The sequence below is a fragment of the Physeter macrocephalus genome, unplaced genomic scaffold (genome assembly GCF_002837175.3).
Source record: "Physeter macrocephalus isolate SW-GA unplaced genomic scaffold, ASM283717v5 random_13, whole genome shotgun sequence".
NCBI classification, from domain to species: Eukaryota; Metazoa; Chordata; class Mammalia; order Artiodactyla; family Physeteridae; genus Physeter; species Physeter macrocephalus.
Window position 1 is genome coordinate 130,170 of NW_021145299.1, and position 26,782 is coordinate 156,951.

At 55.4% G+C, this 26,782-nt stretch overlaps 1 protein-coding gene across 3 annotated transcripts; it reads right to left on the bottom strand.

Annotated features, from left to right (window-relative positions):
• Window positions 1-2,829: 2,829 nt before the first annotated feature.
• Window positions 2,830-26,782, bottom strand: KASH5 (KASH domain containing 5). 3 transcript variants are annotated; one of them, XM_024132342.2, is made up of 21 exons: window positions 26,752-26,782; window positions 24,446-24,583; window positions 21,206-21,310; window positions 20,592-20,778; window positions 20,059-20,123; window positions 18,821-18,887; window positions 18,397-18,558; window positions 18,033-18,150; window positions 17,647-17,697; window positions 12,436-12,513; window positions 12,102-12,158; window positions 11,795-11,854; window positions 10,727-10,791; window positions 10,476-10,563; window positions 10,051-10,173; window positions 7,881-7,939; window positions 6,046-6,091; window positions 4,482-4,546; window positions 4,279-4,395; window positions 4,135-4,172; window positions 2,830-4,048 (listed from the first exon to the last, which is right to left on the bottom strand). In XM_024132342.2, the coding sequence occupies exons 2-21, from the start codon at window positions 24,486-24,488 to the stop codon at window positions 3,939-3,941; spliced, it is 1,704 nt and encodes a 567-aa protein (XP_023988110.1). In that variant the 5' UTR covers window positions 24,489-24,583; window positions 26,752-26,782; the 3' UTR covers window positions 2,830-3,938. The 3 variants fall into 3 exon arrangements, with proteins under 3 accessions (XP_023988110.1, XP_028339026.1, XP_028339025.1); XM_028483225.1 differs by lacking the exons at window positions 2,830-4,048; window positions 4,135-4,172; window positions 10,476-10,563 and having other exon boundaries at window positions 4,268-4,395; XM_028483224.1 differs by lacking the exons at window positions 2,830-4,048; window positions 4,135-4,172; window positions 10,476-10,563 and having other exon boundaries at window positions 4,268-4,398.

Here is a 26,782-nt window from a genome sequence, read left to right on the forward strand (position 1 = left end):
CTGCTCCCACCCCATCCCCAATTCTGTCCCCTTCTCCTCTTGTTCTTTGTAACCTCCCAGGTCTCTGTCCCCCTCTGAGTCACTGCCCCTTTCTCTGGGTCTCTGTTGCTCTCTGGGTATTTGTCCTTCTCTTTCTGAGTCTCTGTACTTCTTTTTCATCCTCATAGCTTCCCGGCCTTCTGGGGAATCTCTGTCTCCTCTCTCGACTCTTCTTTCTGCTAAAACTCTTCCTTCCATTCTTAATCACTTTCTTTTTTTCTCTGCCTGACTCCTTCGTGTCTTTTTTTTTTTCTTCTTTTAGGTCTTCGTCTCTCTCCCGGCTCTCATTTTCTCTGAATTTCTCTTTTTCCGCTCTCGCATCACTTCCCGACTTCTCTTTGGGCGCAGTGGAAAGTTGGGGTGGGGGCGGCGATGGGGGGGGACTCTGGATATGCATCTGCCATTCAAAACCGGGTTCCCCTAAACCTACTTGTGTGGTATTGGGAACGGCTTCTAACCTTCCAGGCTCCTTTTCCTCATCTATTTGGAGGATTAAACCAGATACACGATGAGAAGACTTAAGTACGCCCTTCTGTAAGCAAAACACATTATTAGAAAAGGGTTTCCAGGAATTCCCTGGTGATGTAGTGGTTAGGACTCGGCGCTTTCACTGCTGGGGCAAGTTCAATCCCTGGTCAGGGAACTAAGATCCCAAAAGCCACGGGGCCGCAGCACCCAAAAATAAAATAAAAAATAGAAAAGGGTTTCTGCCTCTCTTGCAGCAGCCTGCAGCAGTTTCTTCAGGGTTTTCTAACTGCGCGCCTCCCGGGAGACCATTGGGGCGCCTGGTCGGGGCGGGAGGAGAGGAGAAAGGAGAAAGGAGTGAGGCTCCGGGAGGCACGGGACGGAGGCGGGGAAACACCTGGCCCACCGGTGAAGGAAGTAAGGAAGCAGCCAATCAGAATCTGCCTCTGTCTCTGTCTCTCTCTCTCTCTCTCTCTCTCGGCTCGGCCAGCCCTTCCGCCCCGCCCCTCAGTGGTGACCATGGCAACTCACTCCCTTAACTGGACTGCGAGGTTTCTGAACCTAGCTCCCGTGGCGCAGCTCGCACGGACTGCGCTCTGATTGGTCTAGAGAAGAGAGTGCAGCTGGGCGAGTCGAAGTGGGGAAAGGGGGCGGGGCTTGCGCTTGGTGATTGGCAAACTCTCCCGTAATTTGCATTTCCGAGAGGCGGACCGCGCCCTAATTGGCCCTTAGGCTGTGGGGTGTGGCCTGTTTCCCTGTTATTCAGAAATACTGAACAATGAATAACTGTATTTATTCCTTACAACTATCTGGAGTTGGCCAAATTTTACAAAGAAACATGACTCTGAAAGTCAGGAATCATTTCCCCAAGTTGTCAGCGCTAGTGAAGGATAATTGGAACCCAAATCTGTGCAACTTCAGAAGTCTAGACCATTCCACTACTCCCATGGAGAAGTGGAATTAAAATGTTATGAGCAGTTACTATATGCTGGGCACTCTTCCACATACCATTGTATTGGCTCTTTCAGCCTCACATCAACCCTGTGAGAAGCCTCATCCTGCTTGCTGAAGGGCCTGGTAACTCCGTCTTGGCCTGTGCTCTTCCTGTACCTCCTCCCCACGTCTTTTTTTTCTTTTTTTAATTAATTAATTAGGCTGCGCAGGGTCTTATTTGCGGCAATCTTCGTTGCAGCATGCGGGATCTAGTTTCCTGACCAGGGATCGAACCTGGTTCCCCTGCCTTGGGAGCGGGGAGTCTTAACCACTGGACCACCAGGGAAGTCCCTCTTCCCAGACCTCTTGTCTAGCATTTGAGGCTTTTCACAAAATGGTGCCCCAAACCCCTTCCCTTCTCACTCTACTCCCCTCTCCTCAGGAAATTTCAGCAATCCCCACACTTCAATCACCATCACAGCTAATAACATCCAGACCCCCATTTCCAGACTGAAAGCTCAATGCTCAGGGATCCAGCCACTTCTTGGAACCCAGTCACTCCTCCCGACATGAGCACAGAGTGTCCCCCCCAAGCCCACCCCTTCTCATGGGTTCCCTGTGTTGGGAATGGCTCCACTGTCTACCAGTCACTGGGTCAGATGCAGGTGCAGTCCTTGCCCCTTCCCTCTTCATCCTCCTTCACAGCCTGTCAGTCCTGGCTCTGTCCTTCCTGCTCTGCCTCTTTCTGCCCTGCCCTTTTTTCCATCCATGCACCCAGCCCAGCTCAGGCCTCATGCTCTCTCACCTGGACCATGGCCCCAGCCTTCTCCCCACCTCCTGCCTCATTCCATTATTATTCATCCTCTATACAGGCTCAGAAGGTCCCTTTCCCACCCAGAGTTGATTCTGCCCGTTCCCTGATCACAGCACTTTCTTGGGCACTTGGCAGTAGAGTTCAAACTGGTGTTCAAAACCCTTAATAGGCTCTTCTCTACCTTTTTTTTTTTTTTTTTTTTTGCGGTACGCGGGCCTCTCACTGTCGTGGCCTCTCCCGTCGCGGAGCACAGGCTCGAGACGCGCAGGACCAGCAGCCACGGCCCACGGCACCAGCCACTCCGCGGCATGCGGGATCCTCCTCCCGGACCGGGGCACGAACCCGCGTCCCCCACATCGGCAGGCGGACTCCCAACCATTGCGCCACCAGGGAAGCCCAGCTATCTTTTTTCTCACAACTCTAAAGCCTCAAATCCTTCCCTGGCTTTTTTTTTTTTTTTTTTTTTTTTAATCCAAGCAACATGGTGCTGCCTATGGCTTTCTACACACAGAGGTGCTTTCCAACCACCTGGTCTTCACACACTTTTTTCCCTCCGCCTGGGACACCCTCCCCTGCCTCTGTTTACTATAACCAACCTTACCCATCTTTCAAGACTAAATGCAGATGTCACCTATTTGGGAAGAAATCTCTAACCTCCCAGGCTGGGTTAGGTGCTTTTCCTGAGCTCTCACAGAGCCTGTAGCTACCTCTATCACTGTCCTGCCTTGCTCAAAGCTCTCCCAAGGAAGCCTCTACAGTGCTGAAACTGTTCTATATCTTGACCTGGGTTTTGGTTTCATGGATGTTTACATGTGCAATAATTTATCCAGCTGATACTTGAGATTTGTCCATTTATCACTGTATGTAGGTTATACCTCAATTACAAAGTAAATAACCAAAAACAAGTAATTAAATGTTCCCCAAACTCCCATCATCCTCAGGAGAAAAATCAATGCTCCTCAGCCTGGCATTGGAGGGTCTATTTTTCTGTCTTCTAAGGTCTAGCCATGGCAAATGGATGATCGCTAAGCGTTTGCTGAATGAACAAATGGCACACCTTTGCCCGCTGGCCGTTGGTGACATCTACGTGTGTGCCTGGCCCACATCCTGTTCTCCCTCTTTCTGCCAGGAGAGATGCTTGCTCTCCGAGTTGCCCTTGCAGCTAGGGGTGGTCACGCCAAACAGTTCTGACCGACAAGACAGAGTCTGCTGCTGGCTCTGGGAAGGCTATTGCTTTTCTTTATAAAAAGGAAGAGACGCGTCCCCTTCTCCCTGCAGATATGATGTATGAAGCTACAACACCTGCCATCTCCTGAGCACAGGGGAAGGGCCAAGAGAGTCACAGAGAATCACAGCACGCTGGTCCTGGTGCTATGGAGACTGAGCTGTGGGTCCACAACTGCCCTCCTCCAGACGTGTTTTGTGAGGGAAATATAACCCCCAGTGCTTAATCCATTATTGGCTGTGTTTTGCTATTGTTAAGAAATGTAGCCGCCAACGTTAAAAAACCAAGAGACTTCACATAAAATGCCAATACAGGGCTGTGGACCCTGGAGCACTGTATCTGGGGTCCCGGCAGTGGGATAATCCCAAATCACAGTGGCACCCCCGTGGCAGATTAACAGTAAAAAGAGCCCCAGGTAAGTCACTGAACTAGATGCCGCTCGGAGGCGGCGGGAAGCGTGCCTCACACCGGAGGCGGCTGCAGGTAGCAGAGCTGGAGGTGGGGCCGGGTGGGGGGTGGGGAAAGGCCCAGCAGCCGGACCGAGAGCAGCAGCAGCAGCAGCAGCAGCAGGCCTAGGACAGGTGGGGCCGGGTGGGGGGTGGGGAAAGGCCCAGCAGCCGGACCGAGAGCAGCAGCAGCAGCAGCAGCAGCAGCAGGCCTAGGACCGGCGCCGGGATCGGCGGGTGCCGAGCGACTCTGTGGGGAGGCAGCACAGTGCTTGGGGGGCCCAGGGGGGCCCATGGTATCCCGGCAGTGCCCTGTCTGACCATCACCCTCCTTCTGGAGACGCCTTGGGGTGCACCTGAGCTGCTGGGGGCGCAGGGGGCGCAGGCAGAGGTGGCCCCAGACTGGCCTCCTGACTGGGACCAGCTCCTTCACCACCGGCACCGGGGCTTGCTGCAGCTCTGGCTCTGAGGGCCTGCTGGGGGGAAAGGAAGGCAAGGCGGTGGTGCTGGACCTTTTCTCTGCCCCCAAGTCCACCCCCAGGCCCTTGGGTCCCGCTACCTCTCAGGAGGGCTTCCTGGGATGTCTCCAGGGTGTGAGTCTCCCAGAAGGATGGGGAGATCCACCTGGAAGGACAAAGGAGACAAACTTGAGACACCGGGTCCCGGACGGGGAGCAGCGCTAGGTTCAGCCCGCTGGACAGAAGCGACCACATGGAAGGGGGTGGGACACAGTGGTTCGGCGCGTGAGCCTCCCGGAGACACACTGCTGCGTTGGGCTCCCAGCTCCGCCAGTTTCCTGCTATGTGTCTCTTGGCACGTCACCCCATCTCTCCAGGCCCCACTTTCTCCATGTGTGCTGGACGGGGATGATGACGGCACCCACCTCACAGAGCTGAAGTGGAGAATGAATGAGTGAATGTGGGCAGAAACCAAAAAAATCAGGAGGTGGGCTCAGAACAGTGCCTGGCAGACAGTGAGCGCGCAATAACCGCGTGAGCTACTCAACATTATTATTTCCATTTTCCGTCTGATTCTGGAAGTATCCAGGCTCCCTGAGGGCAGAGACCCCATCTTCTTGAGGAGCCCAGCCCTGGGCTGGGCCTAGTCCACCGTGGATACTCTTTGGGTCCATCTTCCTGCCCTGCGCCAGGCCCAGCAGGCGCTTTAAGATTAAAGCCCCAAATATTCCTCCTGACTCACTTTCCCACCTCATCCCCCATGTCTTTCTGAAAGGGCGTCCCCTCTGCAGGTCTCAGGCTTTCCCACCCATGCCTTTGCTCTGTGGATGATGATATATGGTAATAACAATAATAAAGAGTTGCAGGAACACCAACCCCAGCCACTGTCTTCACCACTGTCACCTCCTGTGTGTCTGCTCTGTGCCAGGCACTTTACGACCTGATCCTTAACACTTATCCTCATCCTGAGAGCTGGGTAAAGATCGCTGTCACACTAGCCACGAGGAAACGGAGGTGAGGCCCCAGTCTCCATGGAAGGGAGCGTGGTGTGGTGGGAAAGAAGTGGGCTTGGGGTCAGGCTGCTCAGAGAGACCACGTTGGACGGTGTGGACGCTGAAGGGCCCCAGGTGCCTGGAACGGAGGCTGGCACACCTTCGGGGCTCACGGTTCTTATCTGAGGACTGCAGGTTTCTGACCTCGCCAAATTTCCTTCCCTCCCTTCCCCTGCCTAAGAATCAGGATTGTCACCTGCCACTTTGAGGAGCAAAGGAGCTGGTGTGGGTGGTACCGGGCAGGGCAGCCGTGACAGGTGCGGTGCCCCAAAGGAGTTCTGGGGCTGGCCGGGGAGGGTCCGGCCCTTCCTGAGTGTGGGCGCTTGTGCGTGTGCATTTTTGCAAACCGGGGGTGTAGCCACGTCTGTGGTGTAGCGGCTGCAGCCCTGTATGTGTGCTTGAGGGGTCCCCTGGGAACATTCTGGCCGCCCACTGGCCTGCGGCCTCCCTCTACAGCACCGTCTCCTCTCATTAGCTGCAGCGAGGGCATCGTTATCTCTTGGCCAAACTATTTTCCTGTCTGCTTGGGGGTGTGGGCAGGGGCTGGGGAGGAGCTGTGACTACAGCAGCCTCATCTGAGGGCCTGCAGTGGATGGTGCTGGGGACTGCGTACCGTGACCCGGATCTCTGCTTCCTCTTCTTCCTCTCTTCTGGGCAACCTGGGGCGACAAGAAAGTCGCTGCAAGCATCTGTCTCCCCTGCCTGGTTCCCATTCCCCCGCTGTGTGGCAGAACCTTTAAAGGAGGGCTCTTGACAAGGACGGGCACCGTGGAGAGACCTGGAGGATGTCCTGGAGCCCCACAAGCAAACTGCTGCGAGTAGGTCTCAGCATCTGTATTTTTTCAGGGGCATTTTCACCAAATTCTCCAGAGTATGCGACTCCTACAGGGTCAGGGGCCTCTCTACCTCGCTGGCTTTCTCAGCTGCTACTTTCCCAGCTGATCTCCCAGCCGATCAGAGGCTTCTGGTTCTCTCACACCCAAAACACCAGAGACTCAGATCTCTCTGGGACCCCACCCCCCGGCCCAGCTTCCTGCCTGGTGGGTTGGGCCATTTTCAGTCAGTCTCAGTCTTACTGGGTCTTCTTTGAGAACTGGGACTCCAGCTCAGACTTCCTTGACTCCAGAACCCAACTGTGTGGGCCCTGCCCCCATCCCAAATCATTTCTCTTAAGTGTGCAAGCTCCAGCCTCTGCGCCTCCTACGGTCACAGCTGTCTGAGCCCCTGAAATGCCTCTCTGGGGAATCAGGCCTCAAGCTGGCCAGCCCTGACGTCCCTTGGAGACCCAGAGGTGCACACCACCTGCCAACCACCTTCGCTGGGGATCAGGGATCCAGCCTTCCAGCCTCAGCTACCAGCTTCAGGCCCAACACCCTCAGGATACAGCTGTTTCCTCAACTCCCATCCAATCCAGGCTCGTGGGCCCCAGCCTCTGCCCCAGTCGGACACACAGCTGTCTGACCCTCTGGGACTTCTATTCGGGGACCCCCAGCCCCTCTCTCAAGGCCCAAGCTCTCAGCCCTGGTCACGTCTGGGGGTCACAGGACTCATCACTTCCCTCTCTCCCGGCTTCCCCATCTGTGGATCATACTGCCCCTGCCCCCGCACCCCGCACTCCGCTCGGACGTCCAGCCCCTACGCCAGCCCCCGGCCCCGCTGCTGCTCAGCCCCCTCTTCCATTCCCTGCTGACGCAGGGGGAGGTCACAGCTCCAGGGCCCCCATCCTGCCCCATCTCAGCTTTCCCAGACAAGTCCAATTAGAGGCCGCGGCAGGCAGCCTCATTAGTTGCCGCAGCCGGGAGCCTGCGAGAGGGGAGGCGGGAGAGAGAGGCACCGCAGGAAGGCAGAGGCCCCATGGAGGAGGCTGGGCCCAGACATCTAGTGCTTTCTCTGTCCTCGGAGGCTGCCCATGAGCCTTGTAACAGTCGGTAACAATCACAGGGCAGGGGCTCACTCCACCCCATCACAAAGTAACCGCGCTGGGATTTGAACCCAGGCTGTCTGATTCCAGAGCCCCTGATGATCTCCCAACTGTCTGGCTGCTCTCCTGGGGCACAGTCTTGGTCTCATTCATCCCAGGGCTCCCTGGAGGCCTTGGGAGAGGTGTGTTCAGTGGCAGTGACTTAGTGACTGAGCTGTCCCATCTGCCTGACAACTGTCTTCTTGTCTAAGGGCCTCCTATATGAATATCACTCCTAAAGGACCCCAAGCAGGGCCTCGTCCAGAAGTATTTCCCCCCAGGTGGGGCTGGGTGCTGGATGTCCTTCTGGAACCATCAGGGTCTGAGGGCAGGGCTGGGTCTCACTCATCCTGGTCTGCAGGCCCAGGGTGGCCTCAGCATGAATGAATGAGGGAATGAGTGATGCACTCCCTCAGGGCTCTTCCAGGCCTTGTACTCTGGCCAACCTCGAGGCAGAGGGATGGCTCAGGGAGGACCAATCTTCTTACCACATTGATCGCTCCTTCCTTCCTTCATGAGGGTACGCAGGCTCTCCCTGGAAGTTTCTCTGTGGGGAAGAAAAGCTTAGGTCTCCCAGGCTGCAACACCTGCCAAGAATTCACCACCTGCTTCTAAGACCTGCCCTCCTCTTGGGCTCCCCTTGAGGATGGCTCTATCATCCCTCCAGGAGCAGAAGCCAGCAACAGGACAGCCCCTTTCTCCTTCAGGACCCAGGAGTTCAGGTCCCCCCGCACCTCTCACACTCCTACAAGCCTCTCACACTCATCTGGGCCCCAAAGAGGCTCAGCGTTTCCCTTCCAACACTCTTCTCCTCCCAAGTTCCCAGTCTTGGGGACCCAGGTACCCCTCCATTTTCTCTGGAGACATCCATCCTTGCCTGTGGTCTCAACCACTAACTCGACACTTTTCTAAATACATCCCTGAGCTCCAGCCTTGTGCACCCGCTGCCCCTGAGAAGCAACCCCCTATCCCTCAGGGTGCTTACCTCAGAGGGTTGCAAGCTAAGTTCAGTGTCTTTCTGTCGACTCCCTTCCCGGAATCCAGCGCCCTCAACCCCGCTGTCAGCAGGTCGGCAGCTCTGTCTCCCTGCCCCAATTCTCTCTGCCTGTCCCTTTTTCTCCATCCCAAGGCCCTGGTCTGGCTCAACCTTCACCCTCTACCTCTGGACCACTGCCCCAGCCTCCTCCCTGGCCTCCCAGGCTCTCAGCCTCCAGTCGGTCCCCATGTGGCCCCAGAGGGGTCTTTCTACATCCAAAGCTGATCTGCCCTTCCCTACCCTCAGCCTTCCTGTGGCTTGATGGAGAAAAGCACAACCTCTCAGCTTCATTGACAGGGAATTCCTTTCATTATCCAGCCAGACCTCATCTCTCACTAGTCACCCCCAACTGCCCTCTGCCCCACAAACATGTTATGTGGTTTCACACTCCCACATCCTTGCATTTACTGTTCCCACTGCCTGGAAGACCTCTCCTTTCTCACACCAATTAACTTCTCTCTTTCTTTCTTCAAAATAAACTCGTGTCAGTTTCCCTGTGATATCTCCTTCAGTCGCGTACCCAACATGGAAACTCTCTTCTCTAGGCTCCCACAGGGCCCGCCGCCCACCTCTAGCACATGGATCATCCTGCATTGGGATGGCCTGACTGCATGATCTCTACCAGGCCTTGAGCGCTAGAGGATCCAGGCCCTGAATGATTCCTCTCTGTATCCCCGGGAGCCAGCGCAGGCAGCACCCAGAGACCCGGGTCAGTCTTCTCCTCCAGGAGGCAAAGGACTGCTCTCAGCAGAAGCTCGCTCTAATTTACACTTCCCCCGAGGAGCGTGGCTCTGCCCCCCACAAGCTGTGTGATCTCCCTCTGAGCCTCAGTTCCCCATGAGTAACAGGATGAGGGATGAGGGTGCCTAAACCTCGCAGAGGCAGTGGGAGAGGTCAGTGAGGAATCCAACAGGAGCTCTGGTGTCAAAGAGAAACAGAAGCTTCTCTCAACTCAGGGAAAAAGTGAACAGAGAAACGAGTTTGTCTTTTAAGGATGATGAACAGCTCTAAAGCAGTATAATTTTCAAGACAATACAGCGTTGTTTACAGAGCTGTTAGCAATATTTCCTTAAAAAAAAGGAATTCTTCTGGCACTAACAGCTTAAAAATCTCACTTTTCAGCTGTGAACACTGAAGATGAGTTGTCTTCTTTGTTTCAAACGCTTGAAATATTGTTCAGGTAATTATGGAAGTCATAAAACAATGGCTATTGTTGAATTCAAGATTACATAGAGAGCTGTTAAGTTTTTCTTAAAGGTGACATATTCAAAAGGTAAATGCTTAATGTACCTTTATGGTGTCAAGAACAATTCACTTACTCCCTTCCCACTGTAGTACCATTTTAAATAAGGTGATTCCTGACAGTGTATTTGAAATAAGGACCACAACCACTACCATGCAATTTGTGTGTTTGCTTTGTTCACTTTTGTCTTCCACACCAGCAGGCCAGTCCCTACAGGGCAGGGGTGGTGTCCTGTCTGGCCGGGGGCTCCTTGGCCAGCACCCAGCAGGCCCTCAGTCAACATGTGTCTATGACATGGGGAACAGTGAAGGCACGTGGTGTCCCAAGCCCCTCTCCCGGACCCTGGATCCGGTGGTCTCAGAGTCCCTCCTGTGCTCACCTGCGCCCCAGTTGGGGCTTCAGGTGGAAACTCAGCTTCCTCACTGGTCTCACTGATGACCTCCTCCCACTGCCACACGCCACACAAAGGGTTGGAGAGATCGGCGGCTGCCACTTCCTGTTTCTGGGAGAGAAGAAGTTGTTTCTGAGGCCAGGGAGAGTCAAATGAAGGCAGAAGACAGGTCAGAGGTGGGATGGAGATGGGCTGAGGCGTGAGGATGGGAGGTGGAAGGAAGGTGGTGTGAGGCTGGGCTGGGGAGTCGGTGGGGGCAGCACCTGGGAGGGGTTTGGTGCCCAGACCAAGGACTGGGTTAGGGATGAAGTTAAGGACTGAGATGGTCCTGGGGGAACTGGGGTGGGGTGAGAGGGCTGGGTCAGAGTTGCCGCTGGCGGTGGGTTAGGGTGTTCTGCGGGTGTCAGGCCCACCTGCTGAATGGCCTGGATCTCCACACCCAGTGATGGTGGTGGCAGCTTGGTCCAGTCCACTCTCCTCACCTGAGCCCCTTCGGGTAGCCTGGCCACACAGTCAGGACGGGGAAGGTTGCCTCCATGCCTGCCCACCACCTGTCAGTCAGCCTATGCTGGGGTTGCTGCCCTGCCTACCTTGGGGCTGGAGGCCAGGGGTCCCCGTCCTGGGGCTCCCCTCCTGCCTCCTCCACCCCCGCCATTCCACTCACTCATCCAGCCCCTCATGGGTCTGACTCAGCTGCTCCTCCAGGTGTGAGATTTCCAGCCTCAGTTCCTGCAAAGGAAGGAGTGGCAGACCCCTGGGTCTCCGTTTTTCCCCACCCCCCATGCCTGGGCTCTCTTCCAAGGTCAGTTCCACTCCTGTGACTTCTTTGGGCTCCTCCAGACACATATGGCCAAGGGAGAAGGGGAAGAAACAGTGACAGAAACTTAGGAAGCCAAAGAGAGGCAAAGAGCAACAGGAACCCAGAAGGTAACCTATCAGTCAGGAAAATTAAGAAAAGGAAGGCAGAGATAGAAACACATGGAAAAACGAGAGACACAGAAACAGATTCACAGAGAGGCAAGAGACACACGGGGTGCAAGAGACTCTGAAGACAAGGTACAGAGAGAGGAGTCGCCTCAGGAGACAGAGGGACTAGACCCAGAGAGAGGCCGAGACAAGAATCTAAACAAGCCTGGCAGAGATACAGAAATAGGAGGAGGGGAGATGTGGCGAGAAGTCACCCACAGAGAATGAAAGTGGATGGGAGGGATTTCCCTGGTGGTACAGTGGTTAAGAATCTGCCTTCTAATGCAGGGGACGTGGGTTCGATCCCTCGCTGGGGAACTAAGATCCCACCTGCCACGGGGCAACTAAGTCCGCGCGCCACAGCTACTGAGCCTGCGCGCTCTGAAGCCCGCGCACCACAACTAGAGAGAAGCCCGTGCGCCGCAACTAGAGAAGCCCGTGCACCGCAACCAAGAGCCCGCGTGCTGCAACTAAGACCCGACATAGCCAAATAAATAAGTAAATATTTTTTTAAAAAAGGAATGTGGATAGGAGATGGAGATACAGAGAGAGAGAGAGAGAGAGAGAGAGAGAGAGAGAGAGAGAGAGAGAAAGGAAGGAACAGAGGAAAAATGAAAAGGCAGAGACAGACACACAGTCAGATAGTAGCGATGGGAGAAACAAGACGTGGAGACTTGGAAAAAGATCAACAGAGACAGAAGGAGGCAGCAAATCCCAGAGATGGCAAAAGAGAAGTAGGGAGAGTGGGGCCAGGCCAGTGGGTTACCTGGGTTGTGGTTCTGTACTCCTCCAAGGTCTTGGCCAGACTCTCCGCGTGGCGAGTGCGCTGGGAAAGCCCAAAGCTGACTGAGACTGGGCCCAGCCCCCCAAAGACGCTGAGGCTGGGTGCTGGGGGGACAGGCGGGGTGGGCTTGGGGGAAGAGCTAGGGCCTGAGGGAGAGCACCAGTTTCCCGGGAACCACTCTGATCTCTCCTGGCTAATTATCCAAGGATTAGAGCCAAGCAGGACTTCCCTTTGCAGACTCGGGGCAGGAGACACACAGAAGGCAAATGTTTCCCCCCAGCCCCCTCACCTCGGAGAGGATGGCGTCTCGCTGGCAAATGAGGCGTTCACACTCGTAGAGCTGCCGCTGCCAAGGAAGGCGCCGGTCCCTCTGTCTGGCCTGCCCTCCCTGGCCCGCCCACTCTCCCGAGCCCCTCTCCTCAACCTCCCTTCATGTCTCTGGACATCAGCTACACCGAGGGGGGTTTCAGCTGAGTTGCCCACTGGCCCTGGGAACCTGACGGCTTGATTGAAGTCCCACCAGTCCCACTTGATCTCACCAGACCACAGGGGCTGAAACTGGTGATTGTAAAAATGGCCTTGGGGTGGTAGGAAGTTTTCAAGGTGCTAGGGAGGGGTGGCACCTTCAAAGCATCTTTCTCCGTGGCCAGCTCCGCATTCCTCCTCTTCACTCCATCCCTCTCGGCCAGCAGCTTCCCGTTCTGAAAGAACGGACCCTGGTCACATTCACTTCAGCAAATGGCCATGTTAATATTCATAGCTGACAATTTTTTGTGTGTGTGGTACGCGGGCCTCTCACTGCCGCGGCCTCTCCCGTTGCGGAGCACAGGCTCCGGACGCGCAGGCTCAGCGGCCATGGCTCACGGGCCCAGCCGCTCCGCGGCATGTGGGATCCTCCCGGACCGGGGCACGAACCCGTGTCCCCCGCATCGGCAGGCGGACTCCCAACCACTGCGCCACCAGGGAAGCCCTCATAGCTGACATTTGCTGAGCACTTGATGTGCATCGGGCCTCATGCTCAGCACTATCTTTTAGCCCATTTAATCCTTCCAACCATCCTATGGGATCTCAGCTTTGATATGCAGATGAAAAATCAAAATAGAGCTGCAAAAATGGAGATAAGATAGGATGCATGGGGTGGCTGTGAGGATTAAATGAGCTAATTATTATTGCTAATAGTTACTGAGCACCTTGCCAGTGTTAGCTTATTTCTTATGCCCTATTTTAAATTTAAAGATGGGAATTCCCTGGCAGTCCATGGTGAAGACTCCACACTTTCACTGCTGAGGGCTTGGGTTCAATCCCTGGTTGGGGAACTAAGATCCCACAAGCTGAGGGGCACAGCCCCCCCAAAAAACACCAGTATGATGAACCCCCATTATCCATCACCCAATTTCAATAATTATATACATTCTCCCCGCTTATTTCTTCTATATTTTTCAAATTTTTTTGTTTGGTTTGGTTTAACCAGAGTATTTTAAAGTAAACCCCAGGCATCATATTATTTCACCTGTAACTACTCCAGCATTTGTATTTCCTACTTGAGGACTTTTCCTGTAGTAAAACCACAATACAATGATCACTCTTTTTTTTTTTTTTTTCGGTACGTGGGCCTCTCACTGCCGTGGCCTCTCCCGTTGCGGAGCACAGGCTCCGGACGCGCAGGCTCAGCGGCCATGGCTCACGGGCCCAGCCGCTCCGCGGCATGTGGGATCTTCCCGGACCGGGGCACGAACCCGCGTCCCCTGCATCGGCAGGCGGGCTCTCAACCACTGCGCCACCAGGGAAGCCCCCAATGATCACTCTTAACAAATAACAATTCCTTAATATCATCGCACACCCAGTGCTCTTTTTTGGTTTCGGTTGTCTCACAAATGTCTTTTCACGTTTAGCTTCTTTGAATGAGGATCCAAACAAGGTCCACCACGGCTTTTGGTTGAAATGTCCCATTTCTTTTCATCTGACGGTGATCCCCAACCTCCCCAGTGCTGGCGCTTTTTCAGGTCCTTCATTTGTAGAAGAAACCAGGTCATTTGTCCTGTAGAATTGGTGCGTTTGGATTTGGTTTACTGTGTTCCTGTTCCCTGTGCAGGACGTTTACCATGCTCCTCCCCCCTCATTATTTCCTATAAACTGATGGGTAGATCCAGGGCCTTGTCCAGACTCTGGAAGGGAGATTTCGTGGGCGCTGCTATATGCATTATACTGTGCCATTCAGGAAGAATGTAAAGTCTGGCTGTCCCAATTATTAATTTTTACACAGTCATCATCCCCAGTTTTACAGAAGAAATGAAGGATTGGCGTGGCTAAGAAACTTGGCCAAGGTCACGTGGAGAGTAAGTGGACTCAAACCCAAATCTGATTCCAGATCCTGCACTTTTAACTCCCAGACTCCTCTGAGCCAGATGCAGCCCTGGATGAGAATGGGGAACGAGATTCGTCCCTCATCTCAAGTTGCTCATCACTGGAGGTGGAGACCGACACAGAAGCAGATGCTAATACGTGAGGTGGGCCTAGGGCCCTGGGCCTTGTGGGAGCCCAGGCTTTGCAAGGAGGCTGTACTGGGTCTGAGTCCTCAAGGGTAAAGAGAGTTATCTGCGAAAACAAGGGGGCTGGGAGAGGGCAGCCCACGCCAGCCACAAAATGGGACTTGAGAATAAAACAGACCAAATTCCAGTCTAGAGCTTCCAGGCACCAAAAACCTAGCAAGTTGCGCTGAGTTTTGACATGAGGCAGTCACTGGGGAAAGCATTTCGGAGCACGGAGGCAGTCGACTTCCCTTGGCCACACCCCTCCTCCCGGCGCCCCTGGGGATACCAAGGCCAGCTCCCCCCCTCACTCCAGCCTGGCTCAGCTCCAAGTCCTCCATCAGCCGCCTTCTCCCCCTCTCAGGCTCAGCGGGCCAGGGCTGCCAGGTGAAGGGCAGAGAAAGGACGGGCCAGGAATGCTGTGTCAACATCTGTCCACCTGGTCGGGATTTACAGGCTGGATCCTGGGCCACTCGGCAGGGAACCTGGTTACTCAGCCGCTCCTGCCTTCTTCTGCAGTAACCTGAACCCTGCTCTGTACATTTCGTAGGAAAGCTGAGTGTCCCTTACTCCAGCATTATTCTACTGTAACTTGAGAACTTGATCTATAGATGGTCTGTAGGCAGCTGCTGAGAAGGGAAAGGTGGGGGAAGGGAACCAAGAATAGCTTGTTTATCGAGCGCCCAGGATGTCCCAGGCACTGCTCAAGGCACTTGACCTGGCACAGGCCTTCTGGGCCAGGAGGAGGCAGAGACCACCGGCTGCCATTCACCCTGCTTATTCCCTCTCCTACTTTCCTTGGGGGTCCACTCTCCACGCGGGCAGGTGGGTCCCAGCCGCAGCTCTGGAGGTGAATCACGATGGAAATCTCAGCAGATTCAGGACAGATACCCGGCTGGTCAGCTAACCCAGCATCCATTCTCACCCCCTCTCACTCGTTTGCCTCCCACTCCAGAGGCTGAGGAAGGTCAGATATTATCCCAGCCTCTCTTGTCATGTAATCCAGCGAGCTGTGAGAGGGGTCTGCTGGTGTGGGGGTGGAGTGGAGGTGCTCCTGGAAAAATGTTTCCTTCTTATGAAGAGAGAGAGCCGTGAGAGGAGCATTTGCCTCTCTTTGCCCTGCTTTGAGTGAGAACGCGAGGTCTGGAGCTGTTGCAGCCATCTGTGATCCCAAGCCCACAGGCAGACAAACAAGTCAAAAAGCTGCCAAACCAGCCCAGAACCTTCAAAACCTCTTGTTAAGTTAATTAGCGTCCTTCAGATTGAAGCCACCATTTCTTCGGTGCTTTCTTCTTCGGAGCTGAAAGTATCCCAGACCTACTGGTGGCTGTGTTATCCATGCCAGGGAGTGGTTTGGCTATAATCATTTGATGTCACTTTAGCCAATGAGATATGAGAGGGAGGTCCTGTCATGGGGCTTCAGGGAAAGTTTCTTCTTGTTCTTAAAAAGAGATGTTTTGGGGGAGGGGGTGGGATGAACTAGGAGATTGGGATTGACATCTATACACTAATATGTATAAAACGGATAACCAACGAGAACCTGCTGTATAGCACAGGGAACTCTACGGCACTTTGCTGTACAGGAGAAACCAACACAACGTTGTAAAACAACTATAACCCCAATAAAAGAGATGTTCTGGAAGAAACAGTCACATCCTGTCTGCACCCCATGCTTCACACCATGGCAGCCATCCTGCAGCGAGATTCCCATTGTCCCAACAGAGGGAATTTTCATGGAAGAGCCAGGGAATGATAGTGGAAAATTTTTTGGTTTACATGTAAAAGCCATAATACAGACATAGGACAAAGAGATTTGGGAGGATCAGGCAGAATGAGTATTACTGCCTGGACTGGGCAGAGATCCTCAGCGCTGGGCGAGGAGCTCAGGAAGAGTCAAAGAAGAGAACAAGAGAGTGAAAATGCGCCCTGAGGCCAGTCCCAAGCCCCAGGTTAGACGGCTGGACAGGATGGATGCAGTTGAACCACAGAACCTCTGGAACGTCTGGGAATCTGAGAGAGGTGTTTCCCAGCTCAGTCTGTGAAGCAGCAAGGTGTGTGAAAAATAGAACGGAGATGGCTGTGTGAGGAGCTGAGGCACAGAAAGCCCAGTGAGGCCCCTAGAGACACAAAGTCACAGGAAAGCAGCTAAACCTCCTCTGTGCCCCTAAAAGGGTGTGGAGGAACCCCAGTGGCATCTGTGGGTTGTGGGGTTCCGACGAGGGCTACCACCAGCAGATGCAGTGAGGACAGTACATCCAGAGACCAGAAGGCAATGTCAGCCCCCCAGTGGATGCCAGCGTGCAGTGGTGACTAAGGCTAAGGACCAGATGGGACAATGAACATCAGTCTTGTGACCAGCAGAGAGAACAGACATTGACTGAGGAGCACTGAGATGCTGCATGGATCTCCAGCAACTTAGATGCCACCTTCTGGGGGGGGCTTTATTTCCACCTAAAAGGAGTAGGTGGACCCAGAATTAACTAAGACGATGTTTTCTGTCTCAGAATGGGGCTTGAATCAGCCCTGAGGTTGGCCTGGGCCTCTTCATGCTATGTGCTAGGCCCTGGGCTAAAAGTGGCCATTTAATCCCCACAACCATCCTGACGAACAGATACCCTTCTCTCCTGTTCTTAGAGAATAAAACTATGGCTCAGAAAGAGCACGTCACATGTTTAAAAGTTGTCTGTTGTGTAAGTGGCAGAGATGGGATTTGTTTTTTTTTTGGTCGTGCTGTGCAGCATGCAGGATCTTAGTTCCCCAGCCAGGGATGGAACCTGTGCCCCCTTCAGTGGAAGCTCGGAGTCCTAACCACTGGACCGCCAGAGAATTCCCAGAGACGGGATTTGAATCAGGGCTGACTTTAAGGCCTGTGTTCTTTCCACCATAAAAAATAGGAACAACACTAGCTATCTTTTAGTGAGCTCTTTCCATGTGTCCTGCCTTGTACCTAGCACCCTCTTGTTTAAATCTCACACAATCCAACCAGGGAGATTCCATTATTTTTCCCTTTCTCGCAGGTGAGGACACTGAGGCACAGAGAGGGGCAGACTGGCCCATGCTTATGTAGGCAGCTTCAGCGTAACCAGGAGTCTGCTCCATGCCCCACCCTCTTACCGACTGTGGCAGTCCTCACATGCAGCCATGTGACCTTCAGGGACATTCACACACTGGGCTTCTGGGGTCTCCCGCACCAGACTGAAGGGTGCTCGCTGCAGGCGGTGGGGGTGTCTGGGGCAGCAGTGGGTAGGGCAGGAAGACCCTGAGGACTGGGGAAGGGGCGGGGGCAGGCACTGGGCCTCAGCTCACCTCCTCCTGCAGACTCTCTATCTCAGCCACCAGCTGCTGCTGCTCCTTTTCCTGAGGAGCCCAGAGAGAGAACAAAGCCTTCTTTTCAGGCCTCCTTGCCCCCAGACTGCCCTTTTTCCACCCCTGGGCATGCAACTTGGGCCTGGGTCATTGAGGAGCAGGGCCGGGGAATGCGTCTGGGGAGCCCTGATGACTGCTGCCGTCCCCTTTGTCATGAGAGGGATGGCAAGTAGATCCGGACCCAAAGTCTGGGGAGCAGGGCCTGGACTGAGGGAGGAAGCCCGGGTGACCTCTGCCCTTTCCCACCCCATAGTCAGTCTCTGTTGCTCAGACTCCAAGATAGTAGGAAGAAGAGTGCACCTTTGTGCCCCTTGCCAGAAACCCACCGTCTGCCGGGCTTGGGCCAGAAGGCCGCGATTCTGTTCCTCCAGGCTCTTGGCCAGAGTCTTCAGGTCCTCCAGTTCCTCATCCACGGCCTTGGCAAACTGCAGAGCCTGTTGGGTACTGGGTGGGGGCGGGGGCAGGTGGGCCACATGGGAGAGATGAAGACAGAGATCACGGATGTAGATCCACTCAGAGGAACAGAGAAATCCCAGACAGAGACCCAGAGAGAAAAGGAGGGAAAGAGACTGAGTGTGGGAGACAGAGACACAGTTTCTACCTAAAATACTAAGAAAGTGGGAGTGAGCCTGCACCTGTGGGCAGGTGGGACACGGGGGTGTGCAGGAGGGTGGGCGGGGCCGGGCCCACCTGCGGAGCTGCTTGCGCAAAGCCAAAATCTCCTCCCCGAGGCGCAGGGAACCCTCCTCGGCCGTCTCCACACTGCGCTGCAGTTTGGCGTTCTCCCCGGCCAGCCGGCGGTTGCTGAGCTCCAAGTCCTCCAGGCTGCTCAGCAGGTCAGCTGTGGCGGGCCTGGGGGCAGGGAAGGTCCAGGGTCACTGTCCACAGCCCTGGCCTCCTTTCCCCAGGTCGGGGTAGGTGTTGGTGGCGGGGAGATGCGGCTCTTCTAGAGAAAGAGAAATAGGAGACTGCCCCGCTCTCCCTGAGCTATTAGCACAGCCTGTGTCCCTCACCCACTTCCCGAAGGACGCCAAGCCCTAGGCCAGGCCCTGGGCCCTAGGCAGGTTGGAGGGCATGGGCAGGGGCAGGGCAGGGAGGGGCTGAGGATAGGTACAACTCAGGTCTGGGGTCTTCGCCTCCGAAGCTCTCCAGGTTGGCTGGATCCTCAGCTTCTGAGCGTCCTGGAGGGAGACAGACAGAGGATGGTGGGCTCCCAGGTGGCCTGAAATGTTGGATTGCTCCAGGATTCTGGCCTTGGTCTTCCTTTGGCCTCCATCCTCAGATTCACTCTGGGTGATCCCATCTGCTCCTGGGGCTGCAATTATACACACCATCCAGAAAGCCTCTTGCTCACGGGTACACTGAGCTCAGGCTGGATCTCCCCATAGCCCCCAACCACCCCACAGTCATCATGCCCAACACTGGGCAGCACCTCAACCGCCCCAAACTTGTCTGTCCTCCCAGTTCTCCCACTCACCCACCCAGCCCCTGGGCTGTCCTGGCTCCCTCACTCCTCTGCCTCAGGCCTCACCTTCTCCCCATGGATCCTCACCACAGCCTCCTCCCCGGACTCCTGGCCTCCAGCCTCTCCTCCCCGGGAGCTGACCTGCCCCTTCCCTGCTCACAGCCCAGTTGGAGGAGGTTCAAGAGAATATCAAGAAAGCTATATTTTTTGACTTTTGTTTTGTTTTTATAAGCCTGGAGAAATAGAACATGAACACTTTTTTATGGAGCACCTCCTATGTGTGAAGACTTTGGGGTAGAATGGTGAGCAAACCAGCCAACCAAACAGCAGGGCAGGTAATGAGTCAGATAATCAGGTTTCTGCAGGGGAGGACTGCAGGTCTGTGCTGAGGGAGCTGGAAAGAAAGGGGCCTTAGCCTGCAGCATCCCAGGCCTTCCCCGCCAGGGCTTCCCTATCAGGTGTGAAGGATGAGGGAAGACATGGAAAGTTTAGGCTGAGAAACAGCCTGAGCGGAGCCCAGGCCAGAGCGGGCAGTGCCGGCAACAAGACCAGAGGGACCGTGAGTGCAGGGACTAGAGTACAGGGAGGGGCTGCCCGATGATGGTGATGGAGACGATGAGGAGAGGTGGGAGGGGCCTCTGTAACAGGGTGGGTGTTAGGAGGGGTTGGAAAGAACCATGAGGAAAAAAACAGACAAACCCCAAAGCTCAGGGCAGATGGGAGGCAGTCATGTCATGGAGGCGCCTAGAAAGCCAAACTCGCAGCTCCAGGTTAGAGCAAAGGTCTCTGGAGTCCTGCCCCATCCCCTGCTCTGCCCCTGGGTGGGAAGTTCCCCACACTGTCTGACCCTGGGCCTGCCTGCTTCATTCTATATATAACAATCTCACCAGATGGCAGTTGCTGGGAGGTCAGGGTTCCCTCAAAGGCGGTCTCCTCTTCCAGCTCTAATCCCCTGTATCAAAGGGATGAGGCTTAGAGCTCCCTGCAACAACCCGCCCAATCCTGACCAGCCACCGGCAGGGGGCTTGGGGGGGTGGGAGGAGGGGACAGGTCAGGTGAGAGTGAGCCCCGTGGGGAGGAAGGTGAGGCCAGATGGCAAGCGCCGGGCCAGATGGAAAAGCAGGAGGGGCAAGGACTGGGTTTGGAGGAGGGATGGGGACAGGCCTCTGTCAGCCCCTTCTCCTCCTTCCAACCCATTTTATTTCTGCCCCCAGACTCCCTCTGCCTCCCCACCTCAGGCACTTTGTCCTCAGACTGCCCCCCCCACCCCCGCAACCCCATCTCTACTTCTCTCTCCTCCTCAGCTTCCTTCCAACCACAGCAGGTCCCTGTGCCCAAAGGGTGCTGGCTGCAGGAAGCAGGTATGAGGTTAGATCTTAGGAAGGGTTTCCTGGGGGAGGGTGGAGGTGCGGGGACCCACCCATCCAGCTGACAGGCAGCAATCCAGTCCCGCATGATGACCAGGAAGCTGTCCAAGTCCACAGTGGCCTGAGGGCCCTCCCCATTGGGGTCCAGGCTGCAGGCCAGCGTTTGGAGGCGTGCATCCTGGGGGCCCCGTCCCGTCACAGCCTCCAGGTAGGCTAGTACATGGGTCACAGCCACAGTGCCTAGGGATAAAGCAGGCTGTGAGGGAGTCTGGGGCAGGTGAGGGGTGGGGGGATGGGGACAGGCGATGGCTTTGAAGTGGGACCACTGGCTGGGCTGGTGGCACCCCAGCACCATGGCCCTTGGGCAATGGGGCCCAGCCATCCCCACCTCAGAACGTGGACTGAAGAGGACCAGCTATGCCCCATCAGGCCCACAGTGGCTGCCCTTCCTGCCTCTCCCAGGGCCCAAAGCCCCACCCTCCTCTGTTAACGTTCCCCAAGTTTCCTCCCCTCACGGTCCTTGTCCTAAAAGGCCTCCATCCTCTTATCCATTTCCTCCCTGAAGCTTCCCACAATCATCCACTTCACCCTAGCCCATCCCTCTCGCTATGGCTCCCCAGTTCCCAGCCCCCCATCTCCATCCCTTATAATTCCTTGATTCTCTGACCTGTCCTCTGGGGGTCACAAGCTTCAAACGTGGAGTTGAGTATTTGTTCCTCTAAGCTGAGCTGCGTCCCCAGGCTCCCCTCCTCTGGCTGGTCCCAGAGGTACCCTGAGGAGACAAGAGGGCCAGCCCACCTATGAGGAGGGGGGATGATGAAGAGCAAAGAGGGGTGACCCCAGGTCCCGGCTCCTGCAGAGGGGAAGGAATTCATTTCAAGCTGCCTGGAGTTTGGGCTGGTGGGGAACCGCAGGAAGCTTTGGGTGGGGGCCGCAATGTGAGGGTCTTTGAGTCACATCCCCCATCCCCCGAGCTGGGAATGTGGGCCCCATCTTTCAGGCCAGGAAGTGCCCCTGCTGTTGAATCCTTTGTGTTCAGTTGACTCAGGAGCCCAAGATACTGAACAAATACTCTGAGTACAGCCTTTCCTCCTCTCTTCTTCCCCTGCTTCCCAGACTCGGCTCAGACGGGGCTAAGGGTGGAGGAGGGCAAAGAAGAGAGGATTCTGGGAGAAGCTGAGGGTGAAGGTGGGCCCAGGAGCCAGGAACAATCCAATATCGCGCGGGCAGCCTGGATCGATCCCTCCCGGCAGCATCTCCGGTCTCCCAGCCCGCCTCGGGGTTGGGTCTCTCTCCTTCCCACATCCCTGAGGCTGGCGTCATCAGTGCCCACGGCCTGGGGCCTGAAACAAAGCAGGATGGGGCAATCCAGGCAGGGTGGGTGGTGGGGGAGCAGTTAGGAGCTCAGAGTGCAGCTTCATGCCTGTGGGCAAGTCTTTTCTCCTTTTGGAGCCTCAGTTTTCCCCACCGGTAAAATGGGTGGATAGAGTGATCTCCCCTCCCCAGGGCTGGGAGGGCTAGGTCTGTGTATTTGAAGAGTACCCCCTCTCCCCTGCCTCTGCACAATGTGAATATCCTGGGGTCTGTCTATCCACTGCTGTATCCACTGTGCCCACACATAACAGGCACTCAACAAATGCTCCAAGATATAGAAGGAGACTATATATTTTCTACCCCAGGACCCACTGGGCCAGCCCAGCCTCTTTCCCAGGGCTGGAAGTGACCTATAAGGCTCCCTGCCCTGCCCCTGGACAGCTGGGTACAGCAGAGGGCCAAGCACAGGCTGCAAGGTCTGCCAGACTCAGGGGGCAATCTGGGCAAGACTCAGGCTCTTGGAGCCTCAGTTTCTTCCTCCGGAAAATGGGTAGTGGGGGGTGGTTACTTCGCTCCTGGAGAAGAGATGAGATAAAATCTGGAAAGGCCCTGGCAGAGGGCCTGGCACATGGTGGAAGCTCAACAATAAAACTGAACATTTATTCAGCCTTTAATAGGAGCCAGGCCCCTTTTGAGCATCTTAAACGAACCATGGTGGCTGCTATTATTACCCCACTTTAAAGGTAAGGATACTTAGGCACAGACAAGTTAGAAACTTGCCCAAGGTCACATGTTCAACATATGAGTGCCCTTTCTCATCCCTCTGACTCTTCAAGGGTTCTCTGTAGTGAGCTAAAATTTGTCCCCTTGGGTTTGAACTCATGCTTCTAGGGAAGGGGAGCGGGAATGTATAGTTAGGGGAGACACCTCCTCTCACTGTGCCCCCATGTTATGGAGGAGGACCCTAAGGCCCAGTGAGGTCACCCAGGACTGGCTGGCTCCAGATGTCATGGGATCTGAGGATCTGCATGTATCTACAGTGCAGATGTGACACTCTGCCTCCCGGGGCCCCTCAGGAAGATGTCACTCTGCTTCTCTCCTGTCTTCTTTCCTTCATTTCCTTCCTCAGTGTCTCTACCTCTCTCTGTCTTTGTCCTGTCCCTTTTCTAGTTTTTTCTTTCTGGCTCTTTCTCCCCATCCTCCTCCCCATCTCTCTGTCCCCTGAGTCCCCGCCTGCCTGTCTCCATGTCCACCGCTCCCATTTTCTTCCGTCTCTGTGCTTCTTTCCCCACAACTCAGCGACTCTCCGTTCCCTGAGCCTTCTCTCTCCCTCCTCCACTGTCTCTCTCTTTTCCCTCCCTGCCTTCCTCAGTCTCCATCCCTCCTGGGTGTGTTCCTCCCTTTCCTTCGGGAGCCTCCCAAAGCTGGCTCAGCCCTTGGCCACGGGTTCCTCAGTGGCCGCACGCCCTCTGCTGGTGCAGACGAAGTTTAGATGTTGGTCGCTCGGTCAGCCTGCCCTCGCTTCCCGAACCCCGGTGTCTGCCTCCTACCTTCTTATCTGGAGAGCCTCCTGAGGGCAGAGTCCAGGCCTGCTAGGAGCCTCTAAGAAAGGGGTCTTGCCTCTCCTCTAGGGTGGGAGTCTCCCTCGGGCTCTCTCACTTAATAGATGAGTTTCAGAAAGGGCAACCCAGCATCTTCCTCCCGAAGCCGCTTTCACACCCATTTGGTCTGCATCCATCCAATTATTCAAGGACTTAGCGATTGGGTTCCTATTACATGTCAGGCATTGCTCCAGGGCAGCGTGACCAACAGGGCAGCCGCCGGCCACAGTGGTTCTTGAGACCTGAACTGTGGTGAGTGTAAATTGAGATGCTCTATTAGTGTAAAGTACACACCAGATTTTGAAGACTTAATATGAAAAATAGAGAATGACTCCAACACCTTTTTATATTGTTGTATGCTGAAAGGATACTGTTTTGGATATATGGGGTTAAATAAAATCTATTATTGCCATTCATTTTGTCTGTTTCTTTTTTTCTTTTTCTTTCAATGTGGCTACTAACAAAATTTTAAATTACATATATGGCTCGCACGTTGACCAGCACAGCTCTAGGGACTGGGAATACCAGAGTGAATAAAAGCGAGGCTGCCCTGTGGAGCTCATGTTCTAGTGGGGGAGACAGAGTCTAAACAGACAGACAAATAGACGTCAGCGCTATGAAGAGAAGTAAAGCAGGAAAGGGGAGAGAGTGCGACAGGGCAGCTGCTTTACAGAAAGCAGAGATCTGAATGAAGTGAGGGTAGCCTGTGGGTCACTGGAGAGGGTGCTCCAGGCAGGGGGCACAGCGCATGCAGAGGCTTCTACTCTCGCAGTCTGGCCTCCCCAGAGCAAATGAGATAAGGTGTCCAGGCAGGTGGGCACACAGCAGGCACTTAATCAAGGATCCCTCCCTGCCGCCCACCCTGCTTTGAGGTGGAGGCTCAGCCACCCCAGGCCACCTCTCCCAAGTCCCCGAGTCACAGCCTGGCGCCCCATTCACCCACTCCTCCCTCTTCATCCTCCCACGGGACAAACGGGGACCCAGTCACTTACTTTCAGCAGCGGGGCCACCCGCCTGGCTCTCTGGCAGGTCCATGGGCCACCCCCGCTGCTCTACAGCTGCTGGCGAAGCTAACAGCTCCCCACCATCACTGGGAGGGACCGAAAAGGGACCAGCTTCTTCAAGAGATCCTGGAAGGACAAACAGGGGAATGGCCTCCTCAGACCAGCCACCCACGGATGGACACCTGCCCTGCCCCACCTGTGCCCCAGGCCGCTCTGGATTCTCAGAACCAGTTTGCCTACCCCTGCCTGGACCAGTGCAGCTCCCACTCAGACCTCTTTTAAGGACTGGAGGTGTGAGCTGGGAAAATGGGGGGCCCAAGGAGTGGGTGGCAGAGATCAAAGGGGGTAGGGTCACTCCTTCCTGCCTTCCCTCCTCCCCGCAGTATGTCAAGTTCCCCAGCCCTGTCCCTCCTGCCCAGTGACTCTCCCCTGACCCCTCCTCTCCTTCCCTATGGCCCCAGGTCAGGCCTCAGCCTCTCCCCCTGGGCCCTTGACCCAGCCTCCGACCCAGCCTCCTGACTCCAGTCTCCCGCTCCAATCCATCCTCACAGGGCCCCAGAGCTGACCTGCCCCTCCCCTGCTCAATGTTTTTCCACAGCTCCCAAGCACCCCGTGGACAAAGCCTAGACCTTGGACTTGATATCGAAGGCCCTGCATGGCCTGATCCCACCTGTCTCCCCCACCCCAAATCCTACTTGCTGCTCCAGCAACTCTGAACTGTGTGCTGTTCCCCAAACTGAGCCAGTTCTCCCCACCTCCAGGTCTCTGCCTGGGACATCCTCTTCACTGGCCCTTCCTGTCTCAGCTCCCATGTCCCCTCCTCTGGAAAACGTCTCCGAAAGAGGGGCTGTCCCTGGGTTCCCACACCACCCTGGGCTACTGGCATTCTTGCCCTATCAGCTTGTATTTGGAACTGTTGGCTTCGCCTGTGAGTTTGACCCCGTCTCTCTCCTGCTCCCAGCCCTCCCATGGCTCCCTAGTGCCCTCAGGACTAAGTCCCAGCCCCTCAGGCTGGTGCAGCACAGAGCGGTCCCTGAAACTCCCGGCTTCTTCTTGTCACTTTTCTCTCCACTGGCCGACCTCCAGGTCCCTCACGGCCCATAGGGACTCAGCATCTTCCCACCGTCCTCCCAGGCCCCCCAGGCTCCCAGCTCCTCTGGGGAGCCTTCCTGAGTCCCTAGGGCAGTTAGGGACTCCCTCCTTTGTGCCCTGACAGTGCCCTGTCCTGCTTCCATCACACCCAGGTTGACCATACGACTTACTGTCCCAACTCCAGGACACTTTCAAGAGTGAAAGGGGAGCTACGAATAATGACAACAGACAATGGCGCCCATATAAGGCTGAGCTGGGCACACTGGGGCACACGGTCAACATACGGTCACCTGGGGCCTATCTGTCCTCACCCCGCCCACTCAGCCCCCCCCTTTCCTCACCAAGTACTCCCCACGCCCTGCTCTCCCTGGTGCCAGACGGGGTCCACAGCTGTGGAGTGCACACTTCCCGGTGGCTTCTAGAAGGTCCTAGAAAAAGGGGTCTTTGAAGAGAGACCCTTCCAGAGTGTGGACCAGGCTGGGGGGTGCAGAAGCGGGGGTGACGGCTGTGGGGCCTGAGTGGGGAAGGGTCCCTGCGAGCGAGGGTGCTGAGAGGCCCTGGGAGCCTCTGACAGGGTTTGGGGGACACACTCCTGGTGAGGGACCGAGGGAGGCTCTGGTGGACCTCAGGGGTCTCTGACGGGGAGATTCTAGCAGGAGGAGGACCCAAGCAGGCATTGTGGGGATTTCAAGGGGGGTCTCTGACTGGATTTCTGGGGAGTCTCTGGATTTCGGAGGAGGGCGTCTCTAACAGGATTTTGGAGGGGAATCTGACAGGATTTTTGGTGGGTTTGACAAGATTTCTGGGGACCTCTGGCAGGACTTGGGGGGAGGGTTCTGAAAGGAGTTGGGAGGAGCGAAACAGGATTTCGGGGGGGTGTCTCTGACAGGCTCTGAGGGAAAAGTCTGACAGAATTTCTAGAAGATTCTGACAGGATTTCAGGGGTCATCTACAAGATTTCCTGGGGGGTTCCTTTCAGTATTTCTGAGGGGCTCTGGTCAGGATTTCAAAAAGACTTTTAACAAGCCTTGGAAGGCCCTGATATTGGGGACTCTCCCCTAGGATTTGGGGGCTCTGCCAGGATTTCAGGAGGGGCTCTGACTCGGCTGGTCCGGGGAACCCTGCCACGGCCAGGGCGCACCTGGGGCCACGTCCCAGTCTAGGGACACAGGTGAGGACCACGAACGACAAACAAACGGAACCTGGGTCGTTGAGGAGATGCGCGTGCGCTGT

Coding starts and splice junctions, on each gene's coding strand:
- KASH5 (XM_024132342.2), bottom strand. CDS start 24,488: ATGGACCTGCCAGAGAGCCAGGCGGGTGGCCCCGCTGCTGAAA. Junction 11,855..12,101: donor GAGACGCCATCCTCTCCGAG/GTGAGGGGGCTG, acceptor GGGCTTTCCCAG/CGCACTCGCCACGCGGAGAG. Junction 10,564..10,726: donor ACCCATGAGGGGCTGGATGA/GTGAGTGGAATG, acceptor CTGTGTGGCCAG/GCTACCCGAAGGGGCTCAGG.